The sequence below is a fragment of the Cynocephalus volans genome, chromosome 5, assembly GCF_027409185.1.
Source record: "Cynocephalus volans isolate mCynVol1 chromosome 5, mCynVol1.pri, whole genome shotgun sequence".
Taxonomy (NCBI): domain Eukaryota; kingdom Metazoa; phylum Chordata; class Mammalia; order Dermoptera; family Cynocephalidae; genus Cynocephalus; species Cynocephalus volans.
In genome coordinates, this window is record NC_084464.1 from 15188627 (window position 1) to 15212862 (window position 24236).

Below are 24236 nucleotides of genomic sequence, written 5' to 3' on the forward strand. Positions count from 1 at the left end.
TCGGAGGACCAGGAAAATTTACTGTTTGCTAGGATTTGATGGGCCTTGTCTCTTTGTGCCATGCATAAGCATCATTAGATAGTAACTTTTGAAGTGGAGTGTAATGCTTGCATTCAAACCATCCCATGTCCACATGCAAATGCAATAAAACAAGTATGCATTGTGTCTTTACTCTGTGCCAGCTTCCTTTGCCATGTCTGCAGAGGTAGAGCTGTGCAAGGATCTCCTGCCTTCAAGGAGATCACAGTTCAGTGAAGGACACACACGCGCCGGCGCATGCACACACAGATACAATTCCAGCTGAGATAAGGGCTGCAATGGAAATAAGAACATGATGTTCTTGGAGCACACAGAGGAGAAATGCATCTGGCTGGGGTTGGTGGAAGGCTTCCAAGAGGAGGTGATGCTTGAGTTAGGTCTGCATGGAAGACAAATGGTGAATGGGTATTCTAGGCTAAGGGGACCATCGATCGACGTCGCATGTGTCAAATGCAGGCCGTGGTAAGAAAGAGGCAAGCGATTTGTTGAGACAGTTGCTAACATGCATGTGAGGGTCGAGGAAAGGTCTGGGAGAGGCAGGCTGGAGTCAAATTCATGATGAACTTTGGGCTTTAAAGAACTTAGCGTTCATTCTATAGACAAGGGCACTCTTGAAATCTTTTGAAACGGGGGATGTGAGTAGAAGCTGGGGAACCCATCAGGAAGCCGTTTCCATCACTCAGGAGGAGGGTCAGGAGTTTTAATTCAGGGAGCAGAAGGGACAACCCAGAAAGTGCTTTTTCTTACTAATCTGATAGTTTCTCCAAGTGTACCCGTTTCTACATTTGGGCTCAAGAACACTTATTTTTGAGAAAAATTGAAAAGGTAGGCAAAAGGCTTGAGATAGGACTGTAGATGGTGGTTAAAGGTGACAACCTAAGAAATTGTCAGCCTTTCCTGGTTGGTTATTATTTAATTATTAGCTTAAGATGCTTGAGTTACTCCAGAACATTCTATAAAATCAGAAATGCTAACAAACCACCAGTGTTATTGTGCCATGTACACATTATATATTAAAAAACAATACTTAAAACCCTGTAACAGGCTTCAAATAACTGTAAGGTAAACAAGAAAGGAATTCTTTGTTCCATTCCTGGGTTGTCCGCGTTCCAGCAGGTTGAGCCCACTGGTGATGAGATCCGCTCTCAAGCTGGCAACATGGCAACTAGAATGCTTGTTGTGTGAATTCCTAATCTCCTCTGGTCCATCACAACGTCCTTGAAGGCAGAAACCATTCTTGGTTCATCCTCAGGCTCCCCAAAGTGCGTGGCACAGTGCTTAGTCACCACTGAAGGAGGAAGGGAGAGGGGGCTGACCGTGGGCAAGGAGTGGGGGGTCGACCTAGCTGAGCCAGGTAGGAAAGGGCAAATTGGGGCTGACTGATGAAGGGTTCATCATGCTGAGTAAATACATGAATGCCTTTGATTAATCAGACATCTCACCAGGAAGATGAGAGAGAAAAACTGACCAAATCATTCTATGGTGGGTTAGATAGAAAGAAAAACGAAGTCTCAATTTGAAGAAAAGTCAGATCGCTGGGCAGAGAGAATTCATAAACGATATTTTTAAATAAATTCCTGGCCAAAGACACAGTCATACATTTCGTTCCTGGTTCTTTTGTTCAAACATTCATCAGAAGCTAAGGTTATGGGCTCTGGGTCCAGCCTACCTAGCTTTAAGCCTTGGGTCGATCACTGTAGTGGATTAAATTATGTCCCCCCCAAACTCACTGAAGCTTGAATTGTGTCCCCCAAGTTTTATGTATTAGAAACTTAGCCCCCACTGTGACTGTTAAGAGAGTGGGAAATCCTATTATGGTAGTTGAAAGGTGTGGCCTTGAAAAGGTGATTGGATTGTAGGCCCATGCAGGAGTGAATGGATTAAAAATGGTGGTCAGGGCCCTGGTTCTGAGGGCTTTAAAAGAAGAGGAGAGTCTGTCTTTCTCTCTCTCTCTCTCTCTCTGCTCTCTCTGCTCCCACCGTCTTGCAATGTGAGACCCCTGGGTCACTGTCGCCACCACTAGATGGACTTTGGACTTCCCAGCCTCAAAAACTGTAGGCCGTAAATTTCATTTTCTTTATAAATCACCCAGTTCAGGGTGCTTTGTTATAAGCAACATAAAGGGACTAATACAATCACCAAATCTGTGACGTGGCACAGGTTCCTAAAACTCTCTATGCCTAAGTTTCCACACCTCTAAAACTATAGTATTAATAGTACTCACTCATAAAGTTGGGGTGGGAAGTAAATGACCTAGTGGACGTAAAGCTCTTAGAATCGCAAGAGAGGCGGCTTACCTCCCTTCTTTCTTCCACAGAAGGAAAACCTGGGGAAATCCTCCTCACAGACGGGATAGGAGAGGTTCAAAATAGAGGATCCCTGGGTGAGAAGAGATACGTCGAGAAACAGCTTGTTGATGTCCTCTCCTAGGGAAAGAGGAAAACCGCTTTACTGCTGTTGTGTGTTTCAGTGTATATCAAAGGTATTCAGCGTTTATAACAGCGTGAGCTAAAGGACCTTTTCTTGCCATTAGTCCACTCAGGATGGGAAATGTTTTTTTTTCTTTTTTCTTTATTTGTTAAAACAGCACTTAGGCAATGCTACAGGGGCTTAGGATGATGACGCTTTCTCAAACTACCTGTTTGGGGCAAGGTAATGAATGTGTTGTGCTCCCCTACCCCATGCTCTGTCCCATTAATGTGATGTCTACAGGCCCAGCTTCTAGAACTTCTCAGCTACCTGGTATTATTCACCCCCCATGATAGTGGAGGGGTGTGGCTGAGCCTATGCGCTCCTGCTTCTGTTTCCAGATACTGCACCGTCGTTACCCAGGAAGCCTCAGGACGCTCTGCGGTGGTGGCTTCTGGTTCTCTCCACCTTTTCCTCTATCATGTTCCACCTGCTCCTGCTTTCATGTCTCTTTTCTCTCTTTCTTTCTCTCCCAAGTATTTATTGAGCTGCTGCTAGACAGACAGTGTGTAAGGTTATGGAAATACAAAGATGCATGAGAGTTCTTGGTCTCTGGAATGTTCCCTTTATTTCTCTGGAATGATTCCATGTGTTAAGTTTATTAAATCCCTCTGGTCTGGTTTTGATAAAACTGTTTTAGAAAAGGAGATACTCTAGTAGCTATTGAAAATCTACTTAGTAACTGTAGTGGCATGAATATATAAAAATTAAACAATCAGAAATTGTTCCAGCTTGTTGATTGGGGTGGGGGAGATATTACATCTCCTCCTTGCCTGTGTCAAGGTTTAAGAGCTTATATAGCTATTCAGGAGATGAAATAATGCAAATGACAAACCATGCTGCTGGTAGTAGATTTGTTTGTTGCTCAGATAACAAAGAAAAAGCTCTCTCCTGAGTAGACATCAATATTAGTCTCAAAATATTTTCTTTTTTTTGCTGGATATACTGATTCCAGGTGTTTAGATCATCTAAATGAGTGCTTCGAGTCTTTTCAGTACAGAAGCAGGGCACTAAATGAGCATTCTACCCTTCTTGCACATTACCCAGAGAGGGACTTGAAAATAAATGGAAATAGAGTTAGTTCCAGAGAGTGGGGGGAGAGCAGTAATTTAGCCAGCCAGCCATTATAGTCAATATAAGTCATTAGTGTGTGGAGTAGGAAGAGGCTGTGCAATGTTTTATTTCATGCTAATATTACTTACTCAGAATGATTCCAAATCTAATGCTGAGATTTGGTTTTAATTGTTTGTAACACTGTTCAACAGAAAAGCCAAAATCCTGTAGTGGATCTGCCAAGAGAAAACAACGGATTACTTGTGAATACATTGTATACTCTGCAAACACATATTCAACATTTGCACCAATTATATTGTTTTTACATGGATCATTAAATTTATTTAAAAACATATTGACCTACACTTTTTTTCATATAAGCCCATAGCATTTTCACCATCTCCTTGCAGTCTCTCCACTGTCAATGTCATGTTCACACTGATAACAAGGTCTCAATCCGTGAAAAGAGCACAGAGTCTTGAAGGTAGGGTTATATCTTTAGTTAACATTTTTATCACTTAGATTTTATCATTTGAAATTTTTATCATTGTTTGAATTCTTTTAGTTCCTGAACTTTTGGCCTTAAAATTGCTCATTGATTGCAAAGAACATTTCATAAAATATTTATTATTATATTAAAACAGAGGGAGACACGTGCAGATTTTCAAAGTGCAGACCTGCCTTTGTAATTCCATTTCATCCCATCTCATCTTGTCTCATTCAGTGTAATATTTTTTTCCCAAATATTTCACTATATGCAAATGGCTTTACAACTGAATTCTACCAAACCTTCAAACAGGAATTAATACCACATCTCTTCAAACTATTCCAAAAAATTGAAACACAGGCCTTTTTCTCAAACTCACTCTATGAGGCCAGCATCACCTTAATACCAAAACCTGACAAAGATAAAACAGAACAATAAAATATAGGGCAATATCTTTGATGAAAATAGACACAGAAATCCTCAGTAGAACGTTAGCAAACAGAACACAGCAATATATGCAAGGTATTATGTTAGATATGATAGGGGCAATAAAGATACTATATTTTTTTATTGAATCATAATTGATTATACATATTTTGGAGATTCAGTGTTGACATATGTTGATCAAATCAATATTACTAGTATGTATATTGTTACAAATTGTATTTATTCTTTATGCCCCTTGTCCAATCTTTCCCCATCCCTTTTTCCCTCCCCCACCCTCCCTCTAATTACCCTAGATTTCTTCTCTCCTTCTGAAAGAGCAATAGTTACTCTGTTGGTTTGTTGCTTAGATGATCTGTCCAATGCTGGAAGGTGTGTTCAGGTCCCCTAATATTATCGTAGAGCAGATGCTGCTTCTGTCACTCTGGAATGGGCTTTGTGGAGAGAGATATCCTCTTCTTTTCTTTGGTCTCTGCTGGTGACTCTCCTTGTGTCAATGCTCTCCAGTGGCTGGCAGACCATCTCCATGGGAGTTGTGACATCTAGCCACTTTTGCGGTAGCCATGGTTAATGTAGTGGCTGTGGTGGGCCACCCACATGGAGGTGATGTTTTGGGCTCCTTGGTGCTGGCAGCGTGCCTGGTTATGGGAGGGAGTTCCAGTTCCCAGCTCGATGCCCCAGGCCTCCTGGTGGGGCCCCAAGGCACTGGTGGTGTGCCTGGGCTGGAAGTAATTTTTTGTTCTTTGCTTACTTCTAAAATGGGGGAACTTCCTGTGAGAACCAGCACTTGAGCCCTGTGGTTGAGCTAAATTGCTGCTTTTCTGCTGTTTTCCTAGGGAAGGCTTTTTGTGCAGCTCCGGGTTTAATGGTTGACCTTATAGGTACTTCCAGCTCTCCAGAGACCAGGTGCACCTGGCTTGTGTAGAAACTCTGATCTAGGCCTGAGTTTCTTCATCAAACTGCACCCCATGCAATTCTGCATTCCCGACCAGTCTCCTTTGAGTGATCCTGTGCTGATTGGGGGGCAGATGGGCTGTCCTTGCTGTGCCCCAGTGTTCTCCCGATGGGCCCGTCTACCCCACCTCCCAGGCTCCAAACACTTCCCATGGGACGGGTCCTGCACCAGTCACTTGTGATGACTCACCAGCCTCTGAATGGCTCCCTTTTTTCAGTTGTTCTGGCTCCTCACTCCTGCGTGGGTCCATGGGAACCCTATTAGGGGTCTTGCTGTCCTGCGGGCCACCAAGGCCCTCTTCTCCCCTGCCGCCTCCAAGCAACGCCATCTGAAGGGCACAACTGTAGCTTCTGCCGGCTCCTTCTCCATGCGCTTCTAAAGATACTATTTTTTTAAAATATAACTTCTGCTCATTCAAAAGGCTCCAATGGCTCATCTATGTCTCAGAATAAATGAAAATCCTCCATTCCTTGGGACCAGGCTGGCAACACACACACCCAGAAAATCCCCCTGTGCTTGACTGGCTGTGAGCTTTCTTGTATGTCACCTGGTCTTCCTCCTCTAGTCCATTGTCTAAATACTCAGGTCTTGCTCATTCCCATCTTCTTCATGAAGATTTCCTTGATAGTCCTAAAAATATTCTTGGGCTTCTCAGAATTCTTAAAATGGTTATGTCTGAAATACTTTATAAAGTGTACACACGTGTGTTACCCTGCACTTTGCTGTGTGACTTATCCCACAGCACTTAATTTAAACATGAGACTCCATAAAGGCAGAAGCGGGTTCTTTGTTTTGTTCTGTTTTCCATTCCCTTTTCCATTCATTGTGTTCCCTACTGGGCCTGAGAGATGAGAGCTACCTCTAATGGAGGGTCTGCCTCGTACTAGCCACTGAGCTGTGCTCTTTATAAAAGTTTTCAGTCTAATTCTCTAGATAGCCCAGCACCCGGCACAGTCTGCCACACAGTAAGCACTCCACTCCACAAATGGACACAGTGGTTGGGCGGGTGGGCCCAACTGTCTGTTTCTGGGCTCCAAATCAGTCTTCCGCACTCTGCTCTGGAGAGCTGGGGCTCCCTGCAGTCATGCTTCTCCTTTGCCACTTGCCAGTGGAGGTGCCAAAGGGAGACGGAGGCCAGAGCTGGAGAAGGGACTTTCTCCTTTTTGCTGAGTGTCACTGATGATGGCCCACTGTGGCAGTGGTGTTGGTTCTGGTGTCCAGCTCTCTTTTGTACCTTCCAAAATCAGCTGAGGCTCAGCTCTGTGGATCCCCAAGCTTCTGTGATAACAGCCCCTCTGAAGCTCTTACCCCTCCCTCAGCCATCTGTGCCTCAGCTCTGCGGGGTCCTTCTTTCAAGCACTCACCTTCCAACCATCCCAACCTTTGCCCTTCACTCTCACACCCTCGGAGTGTAGCTGCTTCTTCACTTTTTTTGCTCATTTGGTTCTCCAACAACTGGTTCTCTAGCCAATTCCTTATATTAAATTCTCTCTGTCAAAATAACTGAGAGGGTCTCTGTTTTCCTGATAGGACCCAGACTGGTAGAATTAACAACAATCTTGAAAGGTAAGTATGATTTTCCTCATTATACCCATGGGAAAATATAGACACAGGGAGGTTGTATTAACTTACCCAAGTCCCATGCTAGAAAGTGTCAGGGTCGAGATTCAAACTCAGAGTTACAAACAAACAAAAACACCTGCCTAGTATTGTGAAATCATACTCACTAATTAGAGCCTCAAATACATATGTCAATTATTTGACTTGCGAGATTCTCCAGAATATTTTGTGTGCAGGCATATGGCATCTGGTTGTTCTGTAACATAACTGATTTCCTTTTCAGCTGAGCTGTGAGCCCACATTTGCCAATGCTAGTGTTCCAGACAGCTTTACCATCCACATGGCCAACCTGGAAGATCCATAGCTGTCTATGGTATCTGCCACGGAAATGATCACTAGGCAATTTCAGCCTTGCAGCTCTAACATAGGTACACTTTTGTTTGATCAAAACCCCTTTGGTCTGGGCATGCCCCTAAACTTCCCCTGCTGCCCCACCCCCCTGGGGCATGTATGTCCTGGAAGGCAGGAGCCTCCAAACCAGCTGAGTGTAAGTCCTGCTGGAGGTGAGGAAGAGGCCCCGGGAAAGCAGACAGCAGCATCTGCCTTGCACACCAAGGCAGAAATGAGCAAATCTCTCTTAGAACTGTTTTCTTGTACATTCGTGGAGTAGAATAGACTTGGATAAACAAGCCAGGCTTAGAGTGAGCAGAGTCTTAACAAATCTCAGCTGCAGAGCTAATTTTGTGCTGTATGTTCTGTTAGTGGCCAGTGTTCTTTTGGGTTGGGACAGACCTGGGCAGTTGTCCAGGGGAGGACAGCCTTACCTTGGTAGTTTCTAGCTAGTGATGGGAATCAGCAGGAAGAAAGCAAAATCCAACGGCACAGCCTCTGGAAGCGCAGCTTCTCAGCAAGGACGGTGGGACCCTGGGCTGCACTCTGCTGGGCCCTGCCTGACTTGGCAGCTGAATGCCTGGATGTGTGTCACTAAGTCCTGGAGTCCATGGAGGTGGCTCCGCACCCTTTGGCTTCTGTGTTGCTGGGTGGGTAGTTTGGAGCATAGATGTAGGGCCAGCTCTCATGAAGCTAGTCCCATATTTCATATTTCGTAGCTCTGCTTGAGATGTTTGGGTTTTTTTAACCTTATATTTTGAAATAATTGTATTCTCACAAGAAGTTGCAAAAACATACAAAGAAGTTTCCTGTGCCCTTCCTCACCTTCCCCCACGGTAAGATTCTATGTACAGGACAATACCAAAACTGGGACACTGATATTGGTTTGCTCCACACAGGCTTTCCTGTGTGTTTGAGACCCACGTGTGTGCTTACAGTTCTATTACTTGAGTTTTAAAAACTATTGGAAATTGGCCTCCCTTCTCCCATGAGAGGGTGGAATTCTTACAGCAGAGTCACTGTGAAAATGTGGGGACACTCCTTCAACTTCACCTCCACCAGCCATCCCCATGTTTAGGTCCGAGTTCAACCCCAAGCTTGTCCTGTCCCTCCTGCTATGTGAAGGTTGTCCCTCCCACCCTCCCTTCCTAGTACCTCCTTTCCCCTTGTCTCTCGGATGCAGATTTGGAACCACAACCAAGCCCCCTGGGGCTTCAGGAGGTACCCAAATGGCTCCTCAGGAATTCCTTCAAGAAAGGCAGGGCTCTGCTTATGTAGAATTCTTGCAATAGCTCCTAAGAGCGTTTTTGTCTACTCATTTCCTGAGCATTGACTCTCTGCCGAACTTGAGCCTAGGCATGGAAAGGTTTGAGATGGGGGTGCAGAGACGAAAAGGATAGAGCTCTTGATGAACAAGAGCCAGTGGAGGATGGGGGACCATACCACATAGGACACATCTGTGAAAAACTCCCACTGTGCAGAGGAATGTGGGAGAACAGCAGAATTTTGGCAGATGTGAGTGGGTAGCGTGGGGCTGTGACAGCCAGGAGTGGAGAGGCTGGGGCATGCTCAGGAGTCCTGGGCTACCTGCAGGGCTCATGGGGAGCTCTGTGATTTGTGGTTGGGAATCAAAGCAAGCCCTCAAATTCCTCCAGGTTGCTGGGTGTATCAATAGTTTATTCCTGGCTGCTGAGTAGCATTCTACAGCTTAGATGTCCCACAGCTTGTTTCACCATTCCCCCATTGAAGAACATTTGGCCAGTCTGGGGCAATTGAAAATTAAGCCATTATGACCACTCAGGCACAGGTGGTTTATAATTTTTTTTTTTTTTTTTTTTTTTTTTTGGCGGCTGTCCAGTACAGGGATCTCAACCCTTGACCTTGGTGTTATCAGCACCGTGCTCTCCCATGTGAGCTAACTGGCCAGCCCAGGTATGGGTTTTTGTATGGACATAGTTTTCATTTCTCAGGGATAAACACCCAGAAGTGAGATCCCTGATGGTAAGTGTATGTTTAATTTTATAAGAAACTGTCCAACTGCTTTCCAGAGTGGTTGTGCATTTTACATTCTCTAGCAGCAACATAGAAGAGATCCAATAGGCAGGGTCCTGTTAAAACAGTCACTCTTGCTAGGAAACTTGGTTCCTAGGGAGAAATCAAGAGGGGCCTCGTTGTCCAATGTGAGATCAACAACTTCTACAGCCACTCAGCCTTTGGGGATCTGGCAAGACTCCCTGTGTGAAATGAGAAGGATGTCCCCAGGAATGACTGGAATAAGAGGTGCCACAGGTGCCCAAGCAGCCAGAGCTAATTTTTATTGCCACTATCTAGGGGAGGGGGCAGCTGGGCTGACTGTGACAGCTGGTGTCCTTGTTTAGCCATCACTCTTCTTTCCCAATGCTGCCATCAGGGCCCCCAGGTGATTTTGGCCGCACTCCGAGGCCTAAAGAACAAGTGTTAATTCTTGAGATTTGTCCCCCAAATGCCTTCTAGTATGAGATCACCTTAACAGGTTTTTCTCCCGGTTTTCTCCACTCGTGGTAATGAATCATTCACTGCTACCTCCAATTCCCCAGCAGACCCACAAGAGGAAAAAAATCAATTTACACTTTTCCTAGAAAGAAACCCTGTTGATAGAGCTGATTCATAAAGAACCCCCTTTTCCATGTTAGCACATCTCACAAGGGCCAGAGCACAATACTGCTTCTGAAAGTGCCACCCCTGATTTGAGTAGAGAAGTGTCCGCACCAAGAGGCACATGAAAGAAGAGAAAGTGTTGAAGGAAGATCAGAGACGTAGTCTTCCACAGAAAGTGAGAGACCTGACATCTGCAGGGCGTGCAATCTCAGGCTACCTGAAGATACCATGATCTTTCCAGAGAAGGCAGAGTATATGAACACCCAACGGGAGCTCCTACCAAAATGTCTTGAACTGAAATCAGGGAGGTGGAATTCTTCGTCCCCAAACCAACTCCACTTCTCCCTGCACCTGTTGCATCAGTGAGAGGGAGCAAGAAAGTTCTGCGGGATCCTCAGCTCTGCAATGGAGCTCTCCCTGACAGGAAGGAGGCAGATGCTTCTATGGGAAACTCCATGCTTTTTGTTTGCACTGTATTGTTTGTGTAACATAGACCATTTGGGAATAGGATCCCCTGGGCATGAATAATACAGGAGTACAGGCTTTTAGAGGTCCATGCTGGAGGAGAAACGAAGCAGCTGCCATTGGGCTGGCCCCTCTGCCAGAAAAGTGTATTGCTAAGAAAAGAACTACTCTCTCTGCCTGCCAGATCAACACACCCTCCTGAGTAGAGGATTAGAGTGTTCCCCTCCTGATTAGAGAATTAAAAATAGTTTTGCTAAAAATATAGAAATAATTATATTAACTGATAGCAAGCTGCCATAAAAAATAGGATAGGAAACCGCACTTTGGATGAATAAATGAGAACAGTGTGTTTGGGAATAACCACAGCCGTCCTGCCCCCACCAACCCCGCACACGGGTCAACACAACGCATGAGCTTATCTTCTGCCTCACAGCAAAGTGTCAAGATGGCTTCGCCCTTCTCTTTGACACCATTGCTATAGCCATTTGGATATTGTTCAGCCTTTTCTTGCCATCTGTGCATGTGTTTTTGGGACATAACATTTAAAAACTCTTAGTGTGTATGGAAACATTACTAGACGAAATTGACAACACTAGGGCTTATGCTTCAGAGCAGCGGAGAAAGAAAAGTCCTGGGCTGGGAAACATTTTCTGACATAGGAGACAGAAATAACAGATGTTTGCAGCAGTTTGTAATTGCAACAAACTGGAAGAAACCTAAATATTCATCAAAAGGAGAAGGGATTCCATTGCAGTCTATACGTGTAATGGTATACTCTACAGCCATGAAAACGAATCAACTGAAACAACCCATTCTAACTGGTTTCTGGAATAATGCAATACATTGGTCCCACAATAAATTGTTAATTCGAATTGTATTAATTCCAGTAATTTGCAAATTAGGATTTTCTGCGTAGACACATATTGTATGCACGTAGTAACATTTTTGTTTCTTCCTTTCAAATCCTTAAAATTGTCTTTTTTTTTTTTTTTTTTTTTTTTTGTTTTGGTCTAACTGTGCTGGTGAGGGCTTTCAGTACAATGTTGAACAGAAATGACAATGATGGGAATTCTTGTCTCATTCTTGATTTTAAAGGGAATGGCTTCCAACGTTTTGCCATTAAATATAATGTGCACTGCAGATCTTTATTTTAGATGTACTTCTTTAAAGAGCAGATAGCCGATTTTTAAAGTGCAGTCTGACATTTTTTTTTTTTTAAATCAGGTTAATTTAGTCAATTTATATTTATTAGGACTTCTGATATCTTTATAATTATTTCTCATTTAATTTTGGGTTTTCTTTCTTTTATGCTCCGCTATAGGACAAATGTGTCCTCTAAAAGTTTATGCATTAGAAACTTGACCCACATTGTAACAGTGTTAAGAGGGTGGGAAATCCAATTATTGTATTTGAAAGGTGCGGCCTATAAGAGGTACTTAGACTGTGAGGACTGTGCCCTCGTGAATTGACCCACTCATGGAGTAATAAGTTATCATGGGCCTAGTTCTGATGGCTTTATAAGGAGAGGGAGTGAGCAGGTTAGCTCTCCTTCTAAACCCATCTCACCAGGTGACACCCTGCATTGCTGTGGAGAGTCACCACCAAGAAGATGGCCCTCACCAGATGTGCTCCCTGGACTTTGGACTTCCCAGCCTCCAAAACTGTAAGAAATAAACTCAATTTCTTTGTAAATTACCCAGTTTCAGGTATTCTGTTTTAAACAACAGAAATGGACTAATACATACCTTTTCCTCCCTCCTTTCCAGTACTCTTTTGGATTGATTGGAGCGTAGTGGATTGAATTATGTCCCCCCCAAACTCATTGAAGCTTGAATTGTGTCCCCCAGTTTTATGTATTAGAAACTTAGCTCCCACTGAGACTGTTAAGAGGGTGGGAAATCCTATTATGGTAATTGAAAGGTGGAGCCTTGAAGAGGTGATTGGGTTGTAGGACTGTGCAGTAGTGAATGGATTAAAAATGGTGGTCAGGGGCGTGGTTCTGAGGGCTTTAAAAGGAGAGGAGAGTCTGTCTGTCTGTCTCTGTCTTCTCCACCATTTTTCACAATGTGATACCCTGCTGTCACTGAAGTCATCACCAAAAGAAGCCTTCACCAGACATGCTCCCTGGACATTGGACTTCCAGCCTCTGAAAATGTAAGCAATAAATTCCATTTTCTTTGTATATCACCCAGTTCTGTGTATTTTGTTATAAGCAGCAGAAGTGGACTAATACATGGAGTATTTTAATTTTTTTTTTTCTTTTACTAGTTTGGAAATTACATACTGTATTTCTAGTCTTATAGTTGTTACCTTTGAAATTTTCACATGAATATGTTACTTAATGAAGCTTAAAGTTTATCTTTTTTTAAAGTTTTTTCCCCCCTTGGTATGTATGAATGTATGTATGCATGTATGTATTTGTTTATTTTTATTGCAGTAAAAGACACATGACATTAAATTTACCATCTTAACCATTTCCAAGTGTATAGTTTGATAGTGTTCATTAAGCATATTCACATCGTAGTGCAACAAATCTCTAAAACTTTTTCATCTTTGTAGCTAAACATTGTCTTTATTCTCTTTCCTGAAAAATATGTGGACAAGGACAAGGACATCAGAATGCTTTACGTTCAATCGCCAGCCCCTCTTCCATGCACTGTTATTTTCTTTGTGCTCTACCATCCCCTCATGTTAGGAAGCCTCCCATATGGCCCCCAATGATCCCTCTTCCTGACATTTGTGCCCTTGTGTAAATCCCTCATCTTAAATGGCTCAGTGCCTTGCTTCTAGGCAGCAGTGGCAAAAGTGTTGGAATGTTGCTTCTGAGAGTAGGCTACAAAAAGACTATGACATCAATCTTTCTTGCCCTCTTTTACTCTCTTCTTTAGAGCCCTTACTCTGGGGGAAGCACGTTACCATGTTGTAAGTAGCCCTGCGAAGCGGCCCGCTTGGACGGGAACTGATTCTCTGGCCAGTGGCCATTGAGCACCTGAATCCTGCTAACAGCCACGTGAGTGCACTTGGGAGGGGATCTTCCAAGGGAGGCCTGTCCGTAGCCACGTACTCATGTGAGTTTGGAAACAGATCCTCCCCCAGCCTTGCTTAGAGATGACTGTAGCTCACTTACCTCGATCCCCCTGTGTCAGAGATGCCCAACTAAGCCACATCCAAATTCCTGCCCCAGAGGGGGAAAAAATTGCGAGATGATAATGTTTGTTGTTTAAAGCTGCTAAATTTTAGGGCAACTTTTTATGCAGCAATAGAAAATGAATACATTCCTGTTCCCAATTAGATATTGTCATCTTTACTTTCATCACTTGTTAAAATTTGCCAATTCTTTACTGGCCATTCCATCTTGCATCTCAGAACTTAGTTCTGGGATCATTTTATTTCATTCTGAAGTACCCTTTTAAGTTCCTTTAGTGAGAGTGTTTTAGTGGAAAACTCTAGATTTTGTTTATCCAAAAAGTCCTTAATTCACTTGTTATTGAATGACTTTTAGCTGTATCTAAACTTCTAGGTTGATTGTTATTTTCTCTTTTCTCTGGGTATATTGCTGTGGCCATTTGAAAATCTGCTGTCAGTCTAAATACAATTTCTTGTTAGGTAATTTCTCTTGCTAATTATACCAGTTTTTTCCTTTTGGTGATTTGTGGTTTTACTCTGTTCTAATTGTGGAATTCCTTTTATGAATCTGTATGGGAATTGTGTTTAGTGAACATGAGGATTCATGTCTTTCACAGTTCTGAGCAATTTCCAGCATTTTTTCTTCATAAATTTCCTTTTCCCCATTTTCTCTATTTTATTTTGTAGCTATAACTTATATTTTTCATTTCTTTATTTTCTTTGATACATTTTTAGTAATAGCTCCAGATCTTTCATCCAGTTCACTAGTTCTCTCTTGAACTATTTTAAAATCTGTGTTTCAACTTAACCATCGTTTAATTTTTACTTTTTATGTCAACAATTAAACATTCCATTTATTTATTATATTCTTTTTCAAGTCTTCCCAGGTGGTTTTTTTTGTTTTTTTGTTTTGATATTCTATTTTTCCTCACTCATGTTTTGGATTCCCTCCTTTTTTTTTTTTTTTTTTAAGCAAGTCACACATTCTTCTTTTATATTCTCTATGTTATGTTTCCAAAATCTAATTTATTTGGGGGTATACTTCTACTGTTTGGGTTTTCTGCTGACTCTCCCTCATGGTGCTTTATTTCCTTGTATTCTTAAATTTTGGATTGGGAGCTCATTTAATCTTTAGAAATTCAGTGAAACATGAATTGAGAGTGTGCGTTTCTCCACAGTTGATTAACATTTATTTTTGCCAATAGGCTCAGATGCTCCAATTTAATTTCATTTCTAGGCTTAAGATTTCCTGAACCATGAAGGTGGTATATAAATTTGAGCATCAAACCTGTACGATATCATGTCCAAAGCTACTAATTCTATGGAAAACTTATTTTGTCTAGAGACCAGGCAGAGTTAGTTAAGTTTCCTTGTCTTCTGTTTTGCTTAATAGTGTATTTTTTAAATCCACTGCCCCCTCACTCCTCCCCCTCAGCCCATGACTATAACTCTTAGAATGTTGTCATAGCTTCACAGAAGGATCAACTTTCTGTCTTGCGTGGTGCAGAGCATTGTTGCCAAACTCCTGCACAACCATCAGAGCCTAAGTTCTGGTTTATGGAGGGTGATAATTTTTTGAGAGCAGACAAACTTCAGTGTTGGCTTCCTGCTTTTTTGGCTTACTCTTTATTTTGGCTCCTGGAGACCTCCCATCAGTTCTTGCAAGTTCAGCTATACTATACATTTTAAAAGATTTGTGTCACATTTTATTCATTATTTCAGATATTTTATAGCAACACAGTTTTTCATGATATGTAGACCAGAAGATTGCCCACTCCATTAAGTTCCCCTAGGTGCATAGGTCACTTTTTGTGGACTATCTTGATCTCTCTTTTGCCCATGTCCTGTTCATGAACGCTTTCATGTATATTAGAAATCCAAATTCACAAAAACACTGTAGCAGGTTGCTATGATCTGAATGCTTGCTCCCCTACCCCAATTTACATATTGAAACATAGTCCCCAATGCAATACTATTAAAAGATGGGAACTTTAGGAGGTGATTAAGTCACGAGGTCACCCTCATAAATGGGATTAGTTCCCTTAAAAAGAGACCTCAGAGAACTCTCTGACCCTCTTTCTGCCACATGAGGACATGAGGAAAAGTCAGCAGTCTGCAACCCAGAAGGGCCCTCACCAAAACTGGACCATACTGGCATCTTGATCTCAGACTCCAGAACTGTGAGAAATAAGTTTCTGCTTATGAGTTAACCAGTCTACGTTTTTTTTTTTTTTTTTTTTTTTTTTTAGCTGCCTGAATGGACTAAGACAGGCATCTATTGTCATGAAAGATTTCTTCCTGCAAACACCTATGGCTCTCTGCTTGAAGACTTTCTCTAGATGTGGGAGCAAGCTTGTCCAATACACAGTTGGACCAGAGGTGTGAGAGTTAGTGGCTCTAGGAGCAGCTCTAAGCAAATAACAGATGAGAGTTGATAGATTAGTACCCCAGTTTTTCCCACCTTCAGATGTGACATCTCTAAGGCATGTTCCACAGGGGCTCCCTGAGGTCCCCAGAAGCACCAAGTCCTGGTTGCCCACCACAGTGACCTGGGTTGGCTGCCTTTTCTTTTCTGTCTCCCTTCTTCACTCCTCTACTGATGCTTCCAGAATCATTTTTCAGACAAATTTGTACTCAATTCCTTGTGCCAGGGTCCATTTCTGAGACGTCTCTAAACTAAAGCACCACCGAAAACAATCCTCCTGGTTGTATTGAGTATGGACTATGTACACTGCACTAAGACCAACCAGATATGGTTTCATCTCCAGAGCAATTCATGCCAGCTTTCTTGTGTTCTGCTCTCTTCTGGAAATACATATTTTAGTGATTGTAGGTATCGAGAAGCATTTTAAGATTTGCGTCAAAATTGGCACCAAATCTAACTAGTAGTTCCAGGTGTTCAGATGGTGTTGGGGCTAGCATGAAGTGGACATACTAGAATCTTGGTTTTTGGGCTGGTAAGAATATTCCAGATTGAACAAGTGGATACATAACTATTATATATTGAGCATTCCTGGGGATTCACGTGTGATGCCACTTTGACACAGAGTGGTGAAGATGGTAAAACTGAACTGCAAGATGATTCTTAGGGCTGGTGGTCAGCCTGGTTAGTTAGAGTGTGGCGTTAGAGCACCACCATCAATGGTTCAGATCCCCATACAGGCCAGCCACCAAAAAAAAAAAAAGTTTCTTGGTGATGCTTTGATGCAAGGAGGGGAAGGTGGCAGGGTTGGGGTGGCATAAAGGGCATGACATGTGATCCAACTAAACTCTCCCCTCCACAGCAGAGGCTGCAAACTCGTGGCCCCAGTATTGCTCCCAGCTTTCAGATGGATTTTCTTGGCCTGCACAATGTTTAAAAACACTTTGACTAGTTGCCATATTTATGAATTAGGAAGTTGAATTTTCAGACTAGAAACTCTAGTTTCTTTTTGGAAAATTAGGAGTTTGGGCATGACAGTCCCATAACCCCAAATGGCAATCTGAGGGAGCAACACACCAGCTTCCCTCTTGAGCTGAGGCAGGTGCCACAGCCCTGGTCATTTTCTATTGTAAATTACAGCTGACCCTCTCCATTCATTACTTGCCTTTTCCATGAGGGTGTTTGCATTTTTGACCATTGTCTTGCATCTTCAGGCATGAGCAAATGTGGGAGCTGACCATAATTGTGCAGGAAGGTAACTGTGGCCTTCTCTCTCTTACTTGCTCTTCCACCACCGCTTTCCAGAATTCTGAAGATTCACGCTCCCAGGAAGGAAGCATTGCTGAGACCCTGAGACCAGGTGATGTTTTTATGGGAGGCTCCTGCTTATTGTTTTGGTTATCGGCTGTATTATTCTGTTTCTGTTGCTTATAACAAAATACACAGAACTGGGTGATTTATGAGAAAATGAAATTTATTGCTTATAGTTTCATAGGCTGGGAAGTCCAAAGTCCAGGGAACACATCTGGTGAGGGTCTTGGTGATGGTGACAGTGGCCCAGGGGTCTCACATGGCAGAAAATGGCAGAGCAGAGAGATAGCTCCTCCTGCACTCTCCTTCTAAAGCCCTCAGAAACATACCCTTGACTCATGGTCATGGTCCTCAGAATCTAATCACCTTTTCAAGGCCCCACCTTTCAATTACTATAATAGGATGTCTCATCCTCAACAGTTACAGTGGGAATTGAGCTTTGGGGGGACATTCAACCCAAGGCACTGGCTCTGAAACCTCAAACACACTTTTGTTAGGACACTTGATAGTCACTAACAAGCCTGGGCTCTGTTCAACCACTAGTTTAAGTAAACCCTGATCCACTGGCAATTATCTTCTCAGGTATTTTTTGGAAACACGTACACTTATTTACACATGGATTGACCTTTAATTTGGTTAAAATAAAAGCCAAGTGTGAGGTGGAAAAGCTATTATTCACTCTGGAAAAATGATCTTCCTGCCTGCTGTCCACTCTGTTGATTCCAAACTGCTCAGTGTAGGCCAGGCTAGAATTTATCCTCTGCAGAGTTGGACTTGAGGCTCCTAGTACTTCCCTCTTGGAGTATCCTCCATCTAGTGCTCCAGACCCAAGGCAGATGGTCCTGCTGGATGGGGCTGGGGTGATTTCGGCATTTACCCAATGGCTGAAGTTGGTTGCATATAGCAAGCTTTGCCACAATGAAGAGATGACCAGAGCAGCAGGCTGCTGGCATCAAGCTTTTGGGCTCTAAGGACCCATGTGACCTGTCACATTTTTGTCAAGTATCCCCGTCATTATCTGTTTAATAAATGCCATTAGAGTCCTTAATGAGGCTCATATCATAGAAGGAGGCAGCTCTTACTCTAAACAAGCTCTTGCTTTCACTGCTCTATGAAAATATGTCATTTCTATGTAAAGTCTGCAATAATAGATGCATGGAGCTATTGGAAACAGTGGAAATTGGGTTAATTTATGGTCCTTGCAATATTATAAGTGAGCCCCTACGGCTCTTTAGTATATGCAAAGGCCCTCAGTTTATAGGTGCCTGGCAAGAAGGGATGTAGCAAATCGCACCAAGAGAAGGGCTGTGTAGAGAGAGGATCCTCCACATTTTGGGGTGTGGGTATGAAGGAAAGAATCTGACCTTGGTTTGCTGTACTTTTGGCCTGAAATTGGGTGAGTTCACATGATGGTTGTTAAGTTTGAAGAGAAGCAGTGCTTGCCTGGGAGGGTGCTGCCACTAGCGGCTTTGTGACCATGGATAAGACACATAGACATTTCTGGCTCAGAGGCTCTTCTTCTGCACAAGGGGTGCTTGGGTTGAAGCCCTGAGGTTCTGCCTGGCTGAATATTTTCCAATTTATAGGAGACCTCAGTCTGCCTGTGGGCAGGGACCACAGAATGCTGACCCCTTTGTAGGTGCTCTCAGAACGCCAGACTTGTGGAGAAACAGGCTGCCATGTGACACTGCCCGACTCCCCAGTGTTTCAGCAGAAGCCACAGGCAGTCTGTCAAAAACCCATTACTCTGCCTCACAGGACATCATGCTGACACCCAGGCACAGCTCTGGCCACCTCACCCCTTCCAGGGCATGCTGCCCTGTCCTCCACAGCTACTGAGAACTGCAACTGGAAGGACCAAAGTCCTCCCAACTACACTGGCCATGGAAGTATAAACAGCCAGTCCAGGGGACAGACAGGGGGCTGGGCAGGAGGAGGCCCTCAGGCATCATCTCCTGTGCTGGCTGGGGCAAAAGGCATTAAGAATGCCAGGCGGGGGCTGGGAATAGGAGGAGAGACAGTGCCTGTTTTGAGCTCTTAAAGAACTCATCTCCGTGATTCCGTCTCTAAGAATTACTCAGCAGGCATGTCTGGGTGATACCAAAGATGGGAAGGAAATTGGGTCATGTCCCAAGTGCTAGATGAGCAAGAAGCCTCCTCCTTAGTTATTTAGAGACTCAGAGTATTTTCACCCATATGGATAGACCAGAGACATCTATGTAGTTTTCTCTATCTTTGTAAGTAAGTAGGAGTGAGGACCAAGAGTTGTGAATGAGCCAAATCATCTAGGAAAAAAAGAGAACAGAAGAAGAGATCAGCTCAAGTGATCCCATATAAAAATTAGGTAGAAAGCCAGAGCTCCAGCAATCGTATAGAGCATACAAGCAGAAAGACATTTCCATGCTATGTTCTGAGATGATGAGTTAGCTAAATGTTGTAGAGATGACCCTTAACTCTGCACACAAAATCCATCACCTCCTCTAAGTGACCCTTCCAATTATATGTTGAAGTGACCACAGCAGGCGTAAGTTTCCAATGACACTAACAGACCAGGTCAATATACAATAATGGTAGGACAGTGAATTACAAGACAATGATCCAGCACGACTTAAAAAGCACAGCATCTGAGGAACAAGCAGTAAGACAGAGGAAGCTTTGTGAAAAGAAGGGGCTGAAAAAGTCTTGAAAATATACAGGTAAAGTTTAAGTAAAGAGAACTCAGCTTGCTCTCTGGCTGCCAACCCCAGAATCAATTTGTTGGTAACTCAAAACGGATGCAAAATTATAGCTGCACAGGAAGAATAAGTGCTAGTATTCTATAGTAGCACTAGGTGTCTATAATCAACAATAACTTATTATATATTTTCAAATGGCTAGAAGAGAGGAGTTCAAATGTTCTCATCACAAAGAAATGATGGATATGCTAATTAACCTTATCTGATCATCACATAATGTATACATATAAAAATATACGTATAAAAATATTACTCTGTACCCCATATATATGTACAATTATTACTTGTCAATTCAAAATAAACAAATAAAACTTCAATTTAAAAAAGCCTGCATCCTCAGCTGATCTGAGGTGATAGTCTTTATTTTTGGTCTGGAGCATGCTAGACACCTAGAAGAATACTGAAGTAAGTATTACTATAATCCCAGGAAGGTATGAGACTATAGGTAAGAGTAAATGCTGTGGCCAATGTACCCATGTCTGCAAAAAATAAATTTGTCAAGTTTACAAAATTTTGATTCCTTAGTTGTGTAAGTAATGTTTAATTGTTTAAAGGGATATTTTAAAAATACAGGATAAGACGAAATTGAGCACTGAAACACACAGAGAAGCCCTTTGAATAGGAAAGATCCCAGCTTTGGGAAAGGATTGTAGTGGTTAAAAGGCAAAGGGAATCCTGGTAGTTCTCTTCTGGATTTCCCACTTGGGGCTGATGTAGTTACCATCTGGCCAGAAGAGGCGACATCAGGTTTCAAAGGAAGCTCTTTGACAGCTCTCTGGCTGAGCTGGCAGCCTGTGTGAATCTCAGACTATAAATTGTGCTTGGAAAGGCCAGCAGGGATTTCTGGGCTGGGGATCCTTTTTTCTCTTAGCCGTTGGGGTGGTTTCCATTCACTCCTGTTCTGAAGGTGGACAGGCACTGGAGGCGGAACTGGCTCAGAATTTCAAGAAGGGACACACAATGATGTTTTTCTGGCTGGCAGGGCTGCTGTGCATGTTGCCCACGGCACACTAATTACCCACCAGCCTCACACAGATGAATGTGCAAACACTTGTTTCCTGCTAGGGTTTTTCTAGAGCCCCAGAACAAAGCTCCCGGATCAGGGACCTCGGATGTTACCTTACAAGGCATCCCAGGAAAGGAACAAACTCCAGTGGGGATGTCACACAGTTCTTGGAGAGTCACCCTTTTCTTTCAGTGAAAATCCCCCGCCTGTTGTTTGGGTTTTGGAGGGTGCACCTGCCTCCATGTACATCACCAGCCCTGGCCCTGCTCTGTGCCTTCTGACTGCTCTCATCAGGACTGATGACCTCTCCCAGAGAGATGTGCCTTCATTACTGGGAGCTGGCGCCCATGGGCTCTGCCAGCTGGAGCTGGGAATATGCTTTTTCACCTTCATTTTCCTCAGCCTCTAGAGAAAAAATAAAAGCTTCGCTCATCCCTGCACACACTCTAACGCAGGCCTGGGTCTGAAGCCAAGCCCGGGACCTCACGCTTGGGGCTGCTTTGGGGAGTGTCTGTGCTGTAGTTTCTGCAAAAACAGCTGCTGAGCTGGAGGTCAGCCCTCCCCACCCCTACCTCTCCAGAGATTCTCCTCCCAAAACAAGAGCAGAGCTGCCTGTAGCGATTTCACCTGAGGATGGAAAGGGCAGGGAACAGCATCTGCAAGACATTTCTTACCTGCAGAAGAGGCCTCCTCAGAACCACAGACTCTTGTTTTCTCCCTTCTCTAGGTCCCTATTCACTAAGTTCCTTAGCATTTCCTTTAAAAAGTGCTCAGGAGAATTAACACCGCTCTGGAGGTTTGGCTGTCAAGTGGTTACCCCCAAATGGAAGCCGGAGGATCCCAGTGGCTTGGTCGCAGGAGCACACCTGCATGGTTTGCTTCCTTTCTGGCACCCGTTCGCTTTTATCTTTCGTTTTTAAAATCTGCACCTCATTGTTGTCATTCTTGTGTTTCTTGATCAACTTCCTGTCTTTAAATTTAGGCCAAAAGGCCCCGCCCTGCTCAAGGCAGCCAGCTGTTCAGTCCCGCATGCCCAAAGTTATGTCTCTGCATGTGCATCTTCGTCTCTAGCTACTTGTCTGCTTTTCCTTAATTGTTCAGTTTTATAGTCTTGTTAATCCAGGGGAAGAAACTAAGAAAGAAATTGCTTTCCGTGTGCAAGATTTGAAAGTGTTACTAAATGACTATATGGCCCATGATGTTTTTTTCTTTTTTTTGATATTGTTTTTTTTGTGGTTGTTTTATGCTTCATTTTCCTCAGAATTACTAGGTTTTGGGAAAAGTAGTTTTTTTCCCCCATGCCTCTCCTCCAAGGGTAGCTTTTAAAAATTTTTCTATGCACATTTTATGAACACACCTTGTTCACTCTGCTGTGTGGGTAGGTCATTTACGGTTTACCCTCTCTTGGAAGAGATGCTGCCAGCATTGCTTTGCATTAAAGTCTAACTAATTGTCCTGTTTGACTATCTTGATGGATTATTCAGGTGCATGTGACTGGATTTAGACTTTGTAATCAAGAGACTTTTTGGAGGTCAGATAAAGTGCTCGCCCTGTAGCAATCTTCAGCAACATGAGAAACTTATTTCAGCAGATGTGGACACAGCCGATTGCCTTCAAGGAGAGGAGTTGATGGCAAGTTTGAAGCATGGTCACAGGATGCCATGGTAACCTGACCCCCAAAGCTTCCTGGGGATGGCCAGATCCCACAGGGGACACCCCAGCCCTCACCATACAGCCTGAGGTAGGCTCCTCCTCCTTTCCGCACTTACCAACTGCTCCACAGAGGAAACTGCTGTTGGATATGGGAATCGGGATTCCCTAGGACACAAGTATACCAACTGCACAGGAGGATTCTGACTGTAAAATACATTGTTCTTAAGGGTAAGCAAATGCCCCATTCATTTGCTTCTTTTAGTTTGGGAGATGTCATTTCAGATACCACCTTGCCACAAAAGAGAACTTGGTAGACATGGCTAAGAAATGTAGACATGGTGCAGTCCTTTTTACATAATCCTCCCACTGCTCCGTGACACGGGTAAAATATTATCTCTGCTATAGTGGGCTGAATAATGGTCCCCAAAATATCCATGTCCTAATCCCTGGAAACTGTGAATGTTACCTCATATGGCAAAAGGGATTTTGCAGATGTGATTAATGATCTGGAGTTGGAGAGATTATCTTAATCACAAATGTCCTTACAGGAAGGAGGCAGAGGGAGATTTGACACAGAGCAAGGAAGCAATGTGACAGCTGAAGCAAGATGGCTTTGGAGATGGGGGAGGAGGCCATGAGCTGAGGAATGTGGCTGTATGTGCTGGAAAAGGTGAGGGAATGGATTTTCCCCTTGAGATTCCGGGGTAGCTGCCAACACCTTGACCCAGTGAGGCTGACTTTGGACTTCTGACCCCAGAATTCTGAGCAAATAAATGTGCATTGTTTTAAGCCACCAAGTGGAAACTTGTTGTAAGAAAACAATCTAAGTGATTCATTTTCAGAAATGACTTATCTGAGGGTGTTTCACTGAGAGGTATTTAAAAGGCTCAGCCCGAAGGTTGTCTGACTGGTCCAGCCCATTCCTGAAGGGTCTCTGAAAAGATAAGGCTCTCCTTGAGATGGTAATTAGTTACTAGCCCCTTTTGTTTTCTTCATTTCCTGGTATTTCTCCCGTCACAGGGCTTTAGTGGGCCTTTTTCATGGGCTTGTCCTAAGCTCCAGACAAAGGAATTCCTTGCAAGGGGGTAATAAATCTTAGGCTTTGTTAGGAAAGATCATGCATCCCATAGTACTCAGCCAATGAGGAACTGGGGGGAGGGACTTGCACAGTATGGGATAAATTGCTTGATGTAACAGATGTAACCATTTCGGGCATGCCTATCCCATTCACAGACACCTGGACCTTGCAAGGCTGTTATTAAAGTCTCGCTTTGCAGTACCTTGTGTCTCTGTGTCCATTCTTTGGCATTGGACTGGTGAGGGCATTTCTCACACTTGTTACAGCAGCCATAGGAAACTAGTACATCCACTTTACAAGCAAGGATATGAGACCAGAGAGAACTGCCCAAGGATGTGAATGAGGCAGGCTGACTCCAGACCCTGAGCTCTTATCCCCCGTGGGCCTCCTCTGCTGCATGCGTCCT

The 24236-nt window shown here is 43.4% G+C and overlaps 1 protein-coding gene across 1 annotated transcript in view; it reads right to left on the bottom strand.

Moving 5' to 3' along the window:
* The window catches only part of LY86 (lymphocyte antigen 86), a 51004-nt gene that overhangs the window by 22674 nt on the left and 4094 nt on the right, over positions 1-24236 (bottom strand). The window contains exons 2-3 of the mRNA XM_063098424.1: positions 3711-3797; positions 2337-2465 (exon numbers count right to left, since the gene is read on the bottom strand). Of these exons, the coding sequence (XP_062954494.1) occupies positions 2337-2465; positions 3711-3797 (216 nt within the window). The remainder of the gene's footprint in view (positions 1-2336; positions 2466-3710; positions 3798-24236) is intronic.